The sequence below is a fragment of the Mustela nivalis genome, assembly GCF_964662115.1.
Source record: "Mustela nivalis genome assembly, chromosome: 8".
Taxonomy (NCBI): Eukaryota; Metazoa; Chordata; class Mammalia; order Carnivora; family Mustelidae; genus Mustela; species Mustela nivalis.
The window spans coordinates 124214833-124228507 of NC_139027.1; the positions used below are offsets into that span (position 1 = coordinate 124214833).

Sequence of the window (13675 nt, forward strand, 5' to 3'; positions counted from 1 at the left end):
CTCATAATAATCTTTAAGTAGAGAAGGGGACCCATTCAACCTGTTTTTTGTCTTTTTTTAATTAATATATGGAAGGCTTATTTTCCAGTTTATTCATTTTTTTTCTCTATTTATGAATGAGCTCCCCACCTACTTGCCTCTTTCCATGTGAGAGTCTTATGTGGAACCTCAGAGAATCCTACAATTGGAAGATTCTCTACAATTGGAAGATACATCTGGCTGATCTTCTGACACCAAGTAGGAGAAACTGCACAGCCTAGAAAAGGTGGCAAAATAAGCCTGTTCTTCAAAAGATCAGGAGTGATTATTACTTCCCAGTCTGAACCCATAGTCTTATCTTGCCAAGAGCCTTTGCACCTCCCAAATTAAGCCCATTTCTTTGTGCCTGACCAGGCAGCAGGTAGAAAATTTTCATCTTCATTGAGACCATCTGTAGGATGGGCTGCTATATACATCACATTGTTATGGTCTCATCTCTAGGCTAATGACTTCTCTCATGCCCTTATGCTGGTGGCCTCCTGACCTTTGTACTTGGGCCTTTGATTTCCTACACCAATGCCCCCGGCCCCAACCCCTGTCTTATATTCTCCGGCCAGTTGTGTACCTGGCAAGAGAGAGCTTTCATGGTCTAGGTCAGTATCCCTAGCAGCTGTTTCCCTTCATGTCAAGACTGTGATCTACTACTCTAATTCCAGAAGCCAGGCCCCATTTGTCCTCTCTGAGTTGAGTCCCTGCTTCATCTCTAGCCCAGCCTGTTTGCATAGCGGAGCTAGAGCCTTGTCCTTATACTTCATTTGCCACAGTTGGGTCTTCACCTCTTATCAGGAAATGCCCTGTGTGCTGACTGTGCCCCTCCTCCTCCGGTTTCTTGAGATTTGTTTTTGTTTGTTTTTTCTGACTCTGTGTGCTTGTCTCCAATCAGATCACTTCTTAATCACAGAGACTAGGTACTCCGTGGCTTCGGAATGCCCCTGTGCCACTTGGTACCATGCTACATGATTGAATATGTAATCAAAATAATTCAGAGAGTACCAGATGGCCTATATTCTGCATCTGAAAAGTCCAAATATTTTCTGTTCCTACCTCAGTTATCCTGTAGCACAGGAGCTGACAAACTATGGCTCACAGGCCAAATCAGACCACTAAGAACAGTTGTCCCATTTTTAGCGTTGTAAATAAAATGCAGAGGAGAATATGCCATAGAGACCTACATAACCAGCAAAGCCTAAAATATTTACTGACCCCTTACAGAAAAAGTTACCAATTTTTTTGTTTAGAGGTATTACTTCTCTTAAGTGACTTAGGTTAGACAATTAGCATAATTGAACACTTCTCTAAAGAGATAGTAAATATAATTGATTTTTTTCTTTACTCTATAGCTGATTCTTTGGAAAGTAACATCTCGGACCAAGATAGTGATTCAAATATGGATCTTATGCCTGGAATTCTAAAACAGCCATCCCTGACACTTGAGCTTTTCCCTAATCACACAGACAATCTTAATTCCTCACAGCGGGTAAGTAACTTTGTTGATAGAGCTCTGAAAATTTGTCATGCAGTGGGAGTAATTGTAGAATCATGCCTTTAGTCACCTTTTAACTGTAACGTAGAGAGTAATGGTAGCAGTACTGATTCATTAGTATCTTAATTTTTTAAAATCAAATTCTCACAGTTTTCTTTTTTCCAGCTTACAGCAAGTAGACAAATAAGACAGCCTCTGTTGTTTTCCTTGATTTGGCCATTTTGGTCCCCATTCCTTCTCAGGCTTAAGTTTTTATCTGGTCCCTGAAATATCCATTAAAAATACAATAGTAGTGGGGTGCCTTGGTGGCTCAGTTGGTTAAACATCTGCCCTTTGACTCCGGTGATAATCTTGGAGTCCTGGGATCAAGCCCTGCATTGGGCTCCATGCTCAGCAGGGAGTCTGCTACTCCCTCTTCCTCTGCACCCCCCCACCACTCCCCACTCATGCACACGCTAGTTCTTGCTCTCTCAAATAAATAAATAAACCTTAGTAAAGAAAAGTACAACAGCAGCTGTATGTTCCACATCTTTAATCATGCAACATTCAACTTAAGTCTACTCTGTACAAATGGTAGCACTTTGGAGACTAGCCCAGTGTATGACTAGATGTAATGAGTGAGACACACAGCAGCCACTGCAAGAAGGAAGCATTTTACTTTTATATGATTTTTCTTGCCATATGAGTAAATGTTATGTCTTTATTTTTGTTTTCTTCTCATATTACCTCTTCATCCTTACTGGAACGTGGACAAGTGAGTGATAGGAGGGTATGGGATCCTTTCATAAATGTGAGAAGATTGATTTGTAACAAATAATAGAAAGACAAAAGAAATGTAAACTTGATTAAAGCAGAGGTTTTCTTGGCAGGAGATTTCATGTACTTCTTTTCCTGGTGGGGCCTGTAATTGATTATTCTTTCCTGTTGATGATTCTTCTGTTGGCATCTATAATGGACAGTTATTCACGTAATTGCATTTGCATGGCATGGCTCCTTTTTCTAGCCTCCAGCTTTAGTGAGGTTTCCCTTTGTTAATTTCTACACTACTATCTAAAATAAAAATGTTATCTCAATAGATGCAGAAAAAGCAGTTGACTTTAAATTCAACATTCATTCATGACTTTCAGCAAACTCTGAATAGAAGAGAACTTTCTGAACCTGAGACAGAGCTCTACTGGAAGCCTAAGGTTATACTATACAGTATTGTTGACTGCTTTCCCCCTGAATGGAGGACAAAACAAGAATATTTGCTCTTACCACTTGCATTCAACATGGAGTCCTATACAGGGAAATATGACAAGAAAAAGAAATAAAGTGCATAAGTATTGGAAAGGAGAAGTAATACTGTTTGTATTTGCAGATGACATGATTATATATGTAGAAACCCTGAGGAATCTTTTTTAAAAAATCTACTATATCTGCTGAGTGAGTTTATTAAGGTTATAGGAAAAAAGGCCACCGTGTTAGGCTGAATTCTAAGATAACCCCCAGGGACTCCTGCCCCCGTATGATGTCCTCCCCCTGTGTGTGTAGAACCTGTGAATATGATGAGCTATCCTGTGATTATGTTCTGTAATACAGCAAAAAGGATTTTGTGGGTATAGTTATTAAGGTTACTTTGAGTTAATCAAAAGGGATTACCCAGGTAGGCCTGACCTAATCACAGGAGCCCTCCACCTTTTTTAAGATTTTATTGAGAAAGAGAGGGTGTTGCTCAGTGCTCAGAGAGCATGGTAGGGGGAAGGGCAGAGGGGGAAGCAGACTCTCCGCTGAGCCAGGAGCCTGATAGAGGGCTCAATCCCAGGACTACAGGATCATGACCTGAGCTGAAGGCAGATGCTTAACCAACTAAGCCACCCAGACACCCCATAGGAGCCCTTTAAATCTAGGGCTAAAGTCAGATTCAGAAATGACTAGGAGCCATGGTAAGAAAATGGTCTCTGAGTGTGGCTGGTGTCTGCCACCGCTTTGGGGAAGATCTCTTAGTCACAGCCATTTTCTGTGACTGCCAGAACACAAACAAAAATGGAAATAAGAATCTAGGGGAATTGCCATGGGCTGTGTCATCCGAACACAGGTATATTTCTGTGCTAATAAAGCAGTTTTATTTTTAAAATTCAACTTAGATATGAGATTCTCTCTTTTGTCCACGTAGCTTTGTTTAGGGCTTTAGCACAAACTCATCCCTACTATATGCCCTCACAGTGGTGTTGCTCAGTGCCAGTTTGCTAAAGGGGAGTCACAGAGGCCTGCTAGCCTTTCAGAGAAACTTCATGCCGATCAGGTAGGCAGGGAAGCCAGAAGCAGATTGCATGATAACAAAGACACAAGCAACTCTTTTTTTCATTCTGTTGACAAGGAAAAGGACTTTTTTGGCCTAGATTGCAGTAGGAAACCTCTGGCCTAGAAATGAGAACTAGAAGTAACTTGCTGATGGGACATTTTAGAGATTAGGATCCTCAGGCAAACCAGTGACGTTGCTGAGGTAAGGAAAGCATTCTGCTTACTGGCCGAAGATAATCGATAGACTCAAATCCTCTGAAGCCCTCATTAAGACATTGCCTGCAAATTTTTTAAAGATTTTATTTATCCATTTATTTTAGAGAGAGAGAGTGCATGCTAGCAGGTGGAAGGGCGGACAGAGGGAGAGGGAGAAAATCTCTAGCAGGCATGGGGCTCGATCCCACAACCCCGAGATTAGGACCTGAGCCGAGTCAGATGCCCAACCGACTGAGCCGCCCTGGCAACTCCCCCACCAAGTTTTAATTTTTATTAATGTAAATTATAATTGGTCAGTATTCCTTATCTTCTTTGGAAATCTAGGACCCTCGTTTCTTTGTTCTAGGCTGAGACTTGATAAACAGGAGTCAAAAAAGAGCTTTTTTGCAAATATATTTTACTTTTTTTCTGAAGTGATTTCACTGGGCAGCTTGATGAATATGTGGTTGGGTCATTTTATTAAGACACTTCTTTTTTTCCCTCCCCCTTTTCCTATTCTGCTTTTCTCTACCTCATATAGCTTAGTCCCAGTTCCAGAATGAAGAAGCTTCCTCAGGGTCGCCCTGTGCCTCCCCTTGGACCTGAGACCAGAGTTTCTGTAGTCTGGGTGGAGCGCTATGATGATATAGGTACTGTATAAGGACTTTGTCCATAAGTAAAATTATTGTAGAATGACAGTGACTTGCTGAATGTCTGAAGAGAGGAAGCACAGATGTGGTGTGGTGGCCAAAAGCTGGCGCTGGAGTTCAGCAAGCCTGGGTCGGCATCCCAGCTCCACCCCTCACTCAATTTCTTTAAGCCTTAGAGTACTCGTGGCATCTCCTAGTTGTGATGATTTGATGAGACTAGTGGATGTAAAACTTTCAGCTATTCTCGATGTCACAGTGAATGGCTTGTTGTGAGTTGGTCCCACTCCATGTAGCTCCCAGTCATCCCAGGACCTCTGGAAAGGGGAAGAGGGAACAGTTCCCTCCCCTCTGGATGAACCCTACTGTCTAGTTCTGGTGTAAAGATTAATTTGTCCTTAGAAATTCTGCTGTGGGTAAGTTTCTCATGACTTTTATGTAAGCAACATAAGAGCATTAGAAATGCATGCTTAGCCTAGTATCTCATCCAGCTCAGGGTTTGTGGAAAAGTGTGATCATTGCTTTCCAACCAAGCTCTCGAAGACCACAGATCATGTTCTATAAATACTCAGCTTTAGATGCACTTAGCTAAAATTTGTCTTGAGGGAGATTTCTTTTTGGTAGGAATGGTCAGGATTATGTATTTTAGGATATCACAATCCATATATTCATTGCACACTTGTATAAAGAGATGAGGAAATTAGATTTCATACTCTTTATTTTAGAAATATGAGGGAGATATTAATTGTAATGCTGTTACTTTCTTCCAGAAAACTTTCCCCTCTCAGACCTGCTGACAGAGATCAGTACTGGTGTGGAAACTACTGCAAACAGTAGCACTTCTCTGAGGTACACTCTTTATTTGTGTCAGGCTCACCAGCATGTCTTGAAGCATAGAAAAATCTATTCGTTACAGTATATCAGTTGTGATTTCATAAAGATAAAAAAACAAAAGGGATGGAGGCAATAGGAAATGAACATAAGGAAAAAAAAAATCAAAGAAGTTGGTAGATACGTGCACAAGGTGATAAATTAACAGGCATTTTAAAATGGCATAATTAATTGCTATTTTATATTCATCTGCAGCAAAGAGAAAAATGAATAGGTGGGAGCAGTTAAGCATTAATGAAGACTGTAACACAGACTGCCAGTATTAGATAGAAGTAATAGAGTTAAATTGGTCAAAACATTCTGGATAGTTAAAACGTCCTAACTAAATGAGCTATTTAATGGGGAAATATTTCTAAGTAAAATGTAATGTTAACCTTATTATAGTAGTAAGATTCCTATTTTAGCTGCCCATACACAAAAAGGATAAAAGGGTATAATTAGATTCTAAAGTTAGTAACAATGTATCTCTATAGGCTTTATAGTCTCAAGACTTTCTGCTCGCTCGCTTGCTTGCTTTTGGTTTAAATAGGTATTTTAAAACAATTCACAAGAAGTGCCATTATCATCTCTGTTTTACAAATGGAATAAAATAGGTTGATAGAAATTATTCTTCAGTATCACACATTCAGTAAATGAAAGAGAAGGTGATCTGAACTCAGGCTTCTGACCCCAGATGCCAACCTTATTTCATACATCAGAGATCTGCCCTTGATATCAAGTTACATAACCTGATTTGTATTGCATGTAAGATGAATTGCTCCCCACAAGAAGGAGGAACTAAGTGAAAGTCCCACAGCTGGTTGCTGGATCTACCCTCCCCCCCAGAGATTCCTCTCCCTTTGCTTCTACCCTGTGTCCCTAGTGGTTTTAAAACACATTTTTAAGCCCTTTTTTTTATTAGTTTGAAAAGCCCAACTGCAGTGATGGGCATTAGGGCCAGGTGTTAATGGGGGTTTGGGGTGGGGTGCAGCAACGTGGGCTCCCAGAAGGAGGATTCTGAGCAGAGTGACATGTTGAGTCCTATCAGACTACATCAAGCTTGGCATCAAGTGTCCTTAATTTTCTTAAATTACACATGGAGAACTTCAGCTTTTATGTGGTTGGGGTGAAAAAAGTTTTCTTTTCTTTTCTTAAGATCTACCACTCTTGAAAAAGAAGTTCCTGTCATCTTTATCCACCCTTTAAACACTGGATTATTCCGGATAAAAATTCAAGGAGCCACTGGAAAATTTAACATGGTCATCCCGCTTGTGGATGGGATGATTGTCAGCAGGCGAGCACTTGGTAAGGCCTTCACATGTGGCCAGAGTTAAGGTTTCTCTCTTTTTAAAAATTTATTTGCTTTAATATTTTTATGAACCAAGAAGTAGAAATAAAGAAATGGTGATATTACTTAATAGATCCTACATGTAGAAAATGCTGTGGTTTGGGGCACCTGGATGGCTCAGTTGGTCAGGTGTCTGCCTTTGGCTCAGGTCATGAGCTCAGGGTCCTGGGATCAAGTCCCACGTCGGGCTCCCTGCTCAGTGGGAAGTCTGCTTCTCCCTCTTGTTCTCCCTGCTCATTCTCTCTCTCGCAGTTGCTGTCTCTCAGATCAAATCTAAAAAGAAAAAAAAGAAATTTCCAACGTTCTTGTTAACTAAGAAGCACGTTTTGTTCTTTTTTAACTGTGCTTCGTCTACTTAAGTACATGTAGAACTATAATTCACGAACTTCCAGGCCTAGAAAATCAGAGAGCTGTTTATAATCCAGGGCAGGAAAATGGGTTGTCAGACCAGATTTACTTCTGCTTTCCCTGGTTTATTTCTTCTAGCAGTTTTGTCTCAGTAGAGTGTTGTCCATTTCTCCAGGGATGGGAAGTTTTGCACATGGAATGAACTAGGTTTGACTTTGTAGAGAGTAGTTCACTTTGAATACTGATAGTTCACCTAGACAGCTTGTTACTCACATTGAATTTAATACCCTCTGTTTTTTCAAGGTTTTCTGGTAAGGCAGACTGTAATTAATATTTGTAGAAGAAAGAGACTGGAGAGTGACTCCTACAGTCCACCACATGTCCGCCGGAAACAGAAAATCACAGATATCGTCAACAAGTACCGGAATAAGCAGCTGGAGCCAGAGTTTTATACTTCACTTTTCCAGGAGGTTGGACTCAAGAACTGCACTTCTTAGACACTGTCTGTCTAGGACTCTTGAACTCCAGTTTGGGGCTATGGTATCAGAGCAAAACAATTGGATAGGTGATCACTGTAAAAAGAAAAACCAATCACTCCCCAAGAGCTTACTGTTTAATCACCAGAATAGAAGAAACACATTATAAACCCATTTGATAGAAGACTTTTGGCTTTCTAGTGAAATGGGCTCCCAGACACAATCATATTCCTGCTGGTAATGATGATATACATTTTAGCCATAAACTTTCTTTTAAAAGTGACAATTTTAGTTAAATATAAGCCTTTTGAGGAGAAAGGCTTCCTGCATCTCAGTTAAACACGTGCATTGGTAGTATCAAATTTGCAAATTAGAAGTTGAAGATAGTTTTATACTTCACTTTTTAGGAGGTTATGTTCAGAATTAAAATCTGTCTCAGAATCTTCCAGGACATTCAAAGACTCATGCTGATGATAGCATGGAGGAGAAGGAAAGAAATCTCAGCTTTCTGCTCACTTGTAAGTTTATTTGTCGTCCAGCTGTCCACCTGACAGAAATGAGCATAAATGAGTTTTGTTTAGGTAAGAAGCCTGACATTAAAATATTTCATGTTTCCTCTCCACCTTTCACAAAGTTATCGTCCTCATTACTGCACAGATCTCTCTGAAGTCCTCAGTTTCTGGGCAGCCCAGGAGCAGATCTACATTGGAGGCATGGCTCTGTCCTTTAAAGGGCACACAAGTGGTGTTGGGGTTAGAAAGTGAGACAGCAGTGATGCCTCCACTCTCTCCATTGCTGTGTGGCTTGGGACAGGATGACAGGCTAAGCATTCGTAATTCCTTGGTTAAATTTTAAGAAATGGAAGTTCGCAACAAGGGTTGAAAATTACTTGGTTTCATCCATTGACTCTTATTTCAGGACCAAGCAGGAAACTGCAGTCGTTTATGAAGGATTCTAATTTGGGGTTCAGGAAACAGCCTCTCAACGCTACTAATTCAGATCTCTCCGAGGGCGCTCCTGGATTTCATCGTAATTGGCAAACATTAGTGACCACCCCCTAGGGTGACTGCTATTAGAAATGGTTGTTGTTATCATGTTTTCTGGACTTTTGCCAGCCAAAGGCACAACAAATCCCTGCCCGGGTTTTGGAAATATTTGTTACCTCACTGCTACTTTTCTGCCAGGGATAAATATTTTGAAGTGGCCAGACCCAGAGCAACCTTCCGAGGATTCCTGTTACAGTGCTAGAGTATACACTGCTCATTTCTCCTGTTCTTCCATGCTTTCTTCTTTATTAAGATTATTTTATGTTAAGAAAATAAGTGACATTTGAAGTCCAAAGAGGAGTGCTCACAGCTGTTTTAGGGGTGGTTTTCCATGTGAACTCTGGAGCCAATAGACTGTAGGTCAGGGCTGCGATGGTGTGTTTGGTTTGATGTTTGGGGAGTTCATTGAGGGGATAATGTAGGGCCTAGTTCCCTGTGCAGATATTTCTATTCCAAAAGTACGTGTTTTGTCATCTATGAGCAAGAAATTTGGGTATCATAGCAACTCTTGGGTTTAAGTTTGCTGTACCCGTTCCTTCATATTTGTTTTAAGCTCAGGTAAAGCTTACCTCCTCCTCCTGTGACTCCTGTTTCCTTCCATTCAGGGTATGGTATTTTTGAATGATTGATTTTCTTTTTAATCTGGGCAATAAATTGATGTTTCCAGATGGTAGCATGGGGGTAGGGGTGTAGGATAAAGATGAGCAAATTCTACTCTAAAAATATTTTATTAACTCAGCAGGTGTAAAGTGAAGTTTAACAACTTTCATGGAAATTCCAGATTGACATTTCATGGGAAAAATGGGCCTTTTTTCTGGTGGACCTGAACAAAGAAGGCTTAAGTCAATAGGCAACTCATAACATTCCAGAGGTTAAAAATAACTGATGTAGGTGTGCTTCCTCAGTGTGATTCTTCAGATAAAACCTTTAGCACAGATTTACTGTCAGCAAAATATACTGTGATGTGCGTGTTGAGGGTAGGCTTCCTGATCCTTCCGTTTGCTCTCATTTCTGGCAACGCTTTGTAATTCTCCTGACTGAGAAGTGAATAACTGTGTTGAATGCAGTTTGTAATCTGGAAGCCTATGATCTCCCAGGGAAGGAGGGATCGATGCAGAGTTGTGCAGCCCCCGAAGGCGTGAGACCCCAGTGTGTACAGCACAAGTAGAACATAGGGGTACATCTACCTCATGAGGTGCCCCTTCCTTCTGCTCAAAATAACATTTACCTAAAAAGGGAGTACGGTAAGAACACTGGGAACCTTTCACTAGTATGGGTTTGAGTTCATGGTCACTAAGTTCACCCAATTGCCTTTGCTAGAATCACTTCAAGTAGAATAATGCCAGAGGAGCATATTCAGTCCCTAGTGATAACCTTTAGTAGTCCACTTGATAAATTTGGTAGCATGTGTTCCTAACCTTCAAAGGGAAGCCTGGACCACTTTGGTCTGTGGCTTAAACAGTATAGTTGCTGCATGTGACAGGTATTCTCAGGGGGTGGATGAGTGTGGCATTCGGTGACAAGGAAAGCATTACCCAAGGGACAGAGGCAGGTAGCCCCTTGTAGTCCTTTTTCCCATTCAGGAGATCGGAGCTTTCCTCCTCCTTTCTGGTTGGGAGCACTGACGACAGTGAGGAGGCTTTTACCTTTTCTTGGTCAGCCAGCTCCCACTTTTGTCCTGTGCTTCCTCGTAAGACCTCCTCCTACCTGGCACTGGCCCTCCGAGAGGAATAGTTACGTGGTAGGTTCACCCCCTCCTGTGCTGGCCATACACAGCCACGTGCGTGCGTGCTGTCCTCCATTTCCTGGTCCTCGATTTCAGGGTGGCCCATTCTCCTCCGGACTCCCTTACAAATAGAAAAGACCTACGTCTTTGGCCAGTAATGTTGGTTGCCCGCAGGCTGTGTATATGAGGCCTTTATGAACGGTTACTTTCTGCCTACTGTGGGGAAGCATTTGTGAGGCTCTCCGGAGTGATTTTCAAAGAGACCGTCTTTGGGAGCATTTCCGTTGGAAGGTAAGACTTTACCCAAGGTGGAAATCAGCCTTGCTCAAAGACCCACTTTGAGGTAGATAGTAAAGATGTATTGGGGGTAATTTGACACTCCTGCTGGCAGTGGTTCTCCATTCAGCATTTTAAAACCCATTCATGTTATATCTTCCTGAAAAGATTTGATTTATGTGTTTACATGAAACAATAAGTTGAATGAGATGGTCTGTTCTAAGGATTTCCGTGACAGCCTCTTTTCCTGAGATGGAGAGATTGGAGGTAATCCACCCGCTCAGCGTGGAATCAAACTGTGGGTTCTCGGTAGCTGAAGAAGCCATGTACTGTATAGTGTTTTTCTCAGAGCATCAGCTCACGTTCCTCAGATGCTTTTCTTTTTTTAATGGTGAGGGAAAAGGTGTAATTTGGGATTCCACAGTGCCTTGCATATAGTAGGCGCCCAATAAACATTTGTTGAAGCAAACCAAGTTTCCCAAGTCCTTGCCTCTTGCAGTGACCAAGAACATCTTTCTCCTCTGAAGGGCTTGGCAGTTGTGGCTAAAAAATAAACAGTATCATTATTTGCTTGAAATCATATATACAATTTGTATGAATTTCAGTATGTTGCCAAGACATGATCTTTTTCTTATTGTATTTTCTGTAAATATTTCTGGCACTGAACTGTAAAGTAAAGGCGAAATGTAAATACGAAGGTGTACCTGTGTCCCCTGCCTCCTGTGTTTTCTCTTCATCAGTTAGGGAAAAAGGCCCAGAGGCTTGTTTGTATTTATGCCGATCCTTTGTCCAGAAGAAACCCATGGAATATTGAATGTAATACATTTAGTCAATTAAATTTTAAGGAGATTCTTATCTAATAACGTTGTGTGTGCTTTTGGTGACAGGCTGGGTTTTGACTTACACTGGTGTTTCTAATTTGCTCTTAACAGAGCTGTGTGCTCTGCTTTGCCTGACCTTCCTAATTTAGATCTGTGGGTTTTCACACTGGTTTTGTAGAGTTTCATGGAATACCGGAAGTTAGATTACTTTTTAAACAGAATTATAACTGACATGCAGCATTATATTGTATTAGTTTCAGGCTACAACATAGTGATTTGCTGTTTTTATACACGATTAATTGATTACTTCCATAGGTATAAGTTATTCTCTGCCACTGTACAAGTCATCACAGGGCTTGTGTAATGAAAACACTGCCAGCAGAAACCCGCCGTACAGAGGCTGTGATCACCGAGGGGCCGGCTGCCTGTATCTTAGGGACACAGAAAAGCAGCTTTACCTTCTGCCTGCCCCAAATCCGGGCTCTGCCAGGGCTAGCAGTCAGGAAAGGGGAGACGCAGAGGCGGTCATCCTCCACCCACCTACTGCCCCGTGAGTAAGGTTGGCTTGAGAGGGTTCCACACAGCCTGATTAGCACCTTCCTACCAAGACCACACGTGTGGGGAACCAAGGAAACAGCAATGAGAATGGTTAGGGTGCGCGCCTCTGCCAAGAGCTGTCCCTCCAGCCTATCACTGACTTGACGGGACATTAACAGGTGACTCTCTGAGCTGCCTTCCCTGTAATTGTGCGTCCACGCCTGCTCTGCCCACAGGACCTCTAGCTGGTCCTTGGTGGCCAGGGAAGCGTCAGGCTGATTGCACAGTGGTCCGGTTCCGGGCTCTGGTGAGAAAATGTTCATTCAAGCCTTTCCCACCAGTGCTGCTCAGCCTCTTCGGGACTCAGTGTCAAAGGATCCCCACCCCCACCCCAGCCCAAACCTCTCCTGGTCTTGGCCTCTAGGCTCGGAGTGGCACACACTGTAATGCCCTCTTGCCCGGGCCACCCCTTCTGGGGATTCGAGTCTCTAAGTCTCCGGGCTAAGACTCTAAGCACTGGCTTCCAAGCTCCGGCTCTCCCCTCCCCTCTCCTCCTTACACCCCTTCCCTACTTTGCCCGTGACTGGCCTTTTGCCTTTCTCCCTGAGCTGGTGGGGGGTCCTTCCGAAACCCCAAGCCTTCCGCAGGTCTACCACCGGATTCTTGTAGCTGCTCTCCTAGCCTGGAACTGGATCTGCCTAACTTTCTGACCCACGCTCCATGAGCTGCTGTGGCGCCGGAAACGAGGCTGGATCAGACTGGTTGCTCACTGAGCCTCACCTAGAGTTTCTGAGTAGAGCAGGGGGAAGCGTAGGAATTGGTGTGTTTCACAGGACATTTGCCGGTAGTGACTGAGGTAGCTGGCCCAGGACCCTTGTGGGGATTGAGGGTTCTGCCTCGCTCCCTTCCACAAGCCGCAGCCAATCCACCTGTGACCTCCCTGCACCTGTCAGGCTCCCCGTCTGGCCAGCATCTCCCTCCAGCTCTGGGATGGCCGGGCCCTGGAGGACCTCCTTCCCGACCCACGGCCTGGCACATGGAGGTGTGCTACTACATGAACGGACGAGTGACAGGTGTGGTGGGAAGAGAAGATGGCATTTGAGAGTATTCTCCCTACTTGGGAGCCAAAGGAACAAAGCCAACTACTTAGAAACCCCTCACTGAAAACTGTCCTAAGGCGAGATGCCAAAGTTTCCAGAGTAAATAGTCATTTATTGAGGGCCTCCTGCGTGTTAGAAAGTTTGTAAAAGGCAGCCCAGTGACCCAGGCTGGCCCAGCAGATTTGTTTTCTTGAGCTAACAGTGTTTCAGTGCTTGATGCAACATTTTTAAATTGGAAGATTTTGCATAAAAATGCAGATTTGGGGGGCTCTCTTAGGAACGGAGATGTGCCAGTACCAGGCCTGCCTTTCACACACAGCAGTTACTCCCTGAAGCTGCAACAGCTGCCTGCTTCGATGCACCGAACTCAGTTTGGGTCGCCGCATCCCCCCCTCCCAGTGCCACCAAGTGCACATGTGGGCACCTGTAGCCAGAAGGACAGGCCCTGGGATCTGGTGGGCTCCTGAAGGAACCTGTGAC

The 13675-nt window shown here is 43.1% G+C and overlaps 1 protein-coding gene across 8 annotated transcripts in view; it reads left to right on the top strand.

The window, feature by feature from the left end:
- Positions 1–11597, top strand: part of RALGAPB (Ral GTPase activating protein non-catalytic subunit beta) — an 81956-nt gene extending 70359 nt beyond the window's left edge. For all 8 annotated transcript variants that reach the window (XM_082746328.1, XM_082746329.1, XM_082746322.1 and 5 more), the window contains 5 exons: positions 1380–1516; positions 4542–4650; positions 5418–5496; positions 6674–6822; positions 7517–11597. In XM_082746328.1, the coding sequence (XP_082602454.1) occupies positions 1380–1516; positions 4542–4650; positions 5418–5496; positions 6674–6822; positions 7517–7710 (668 nt within the window). In that variant the 3' untranslated portion in view covers positions 7711–11597. The remainder of the gene's footprint in view (positions 1–1379; positions 1517–4541; positions 4651–5417; positions 5497–6673; positions 6823–7516) is intronic.
- The last annotated feature ends 2078 nt before the right edge of the window (positions 11598–13675 follow it).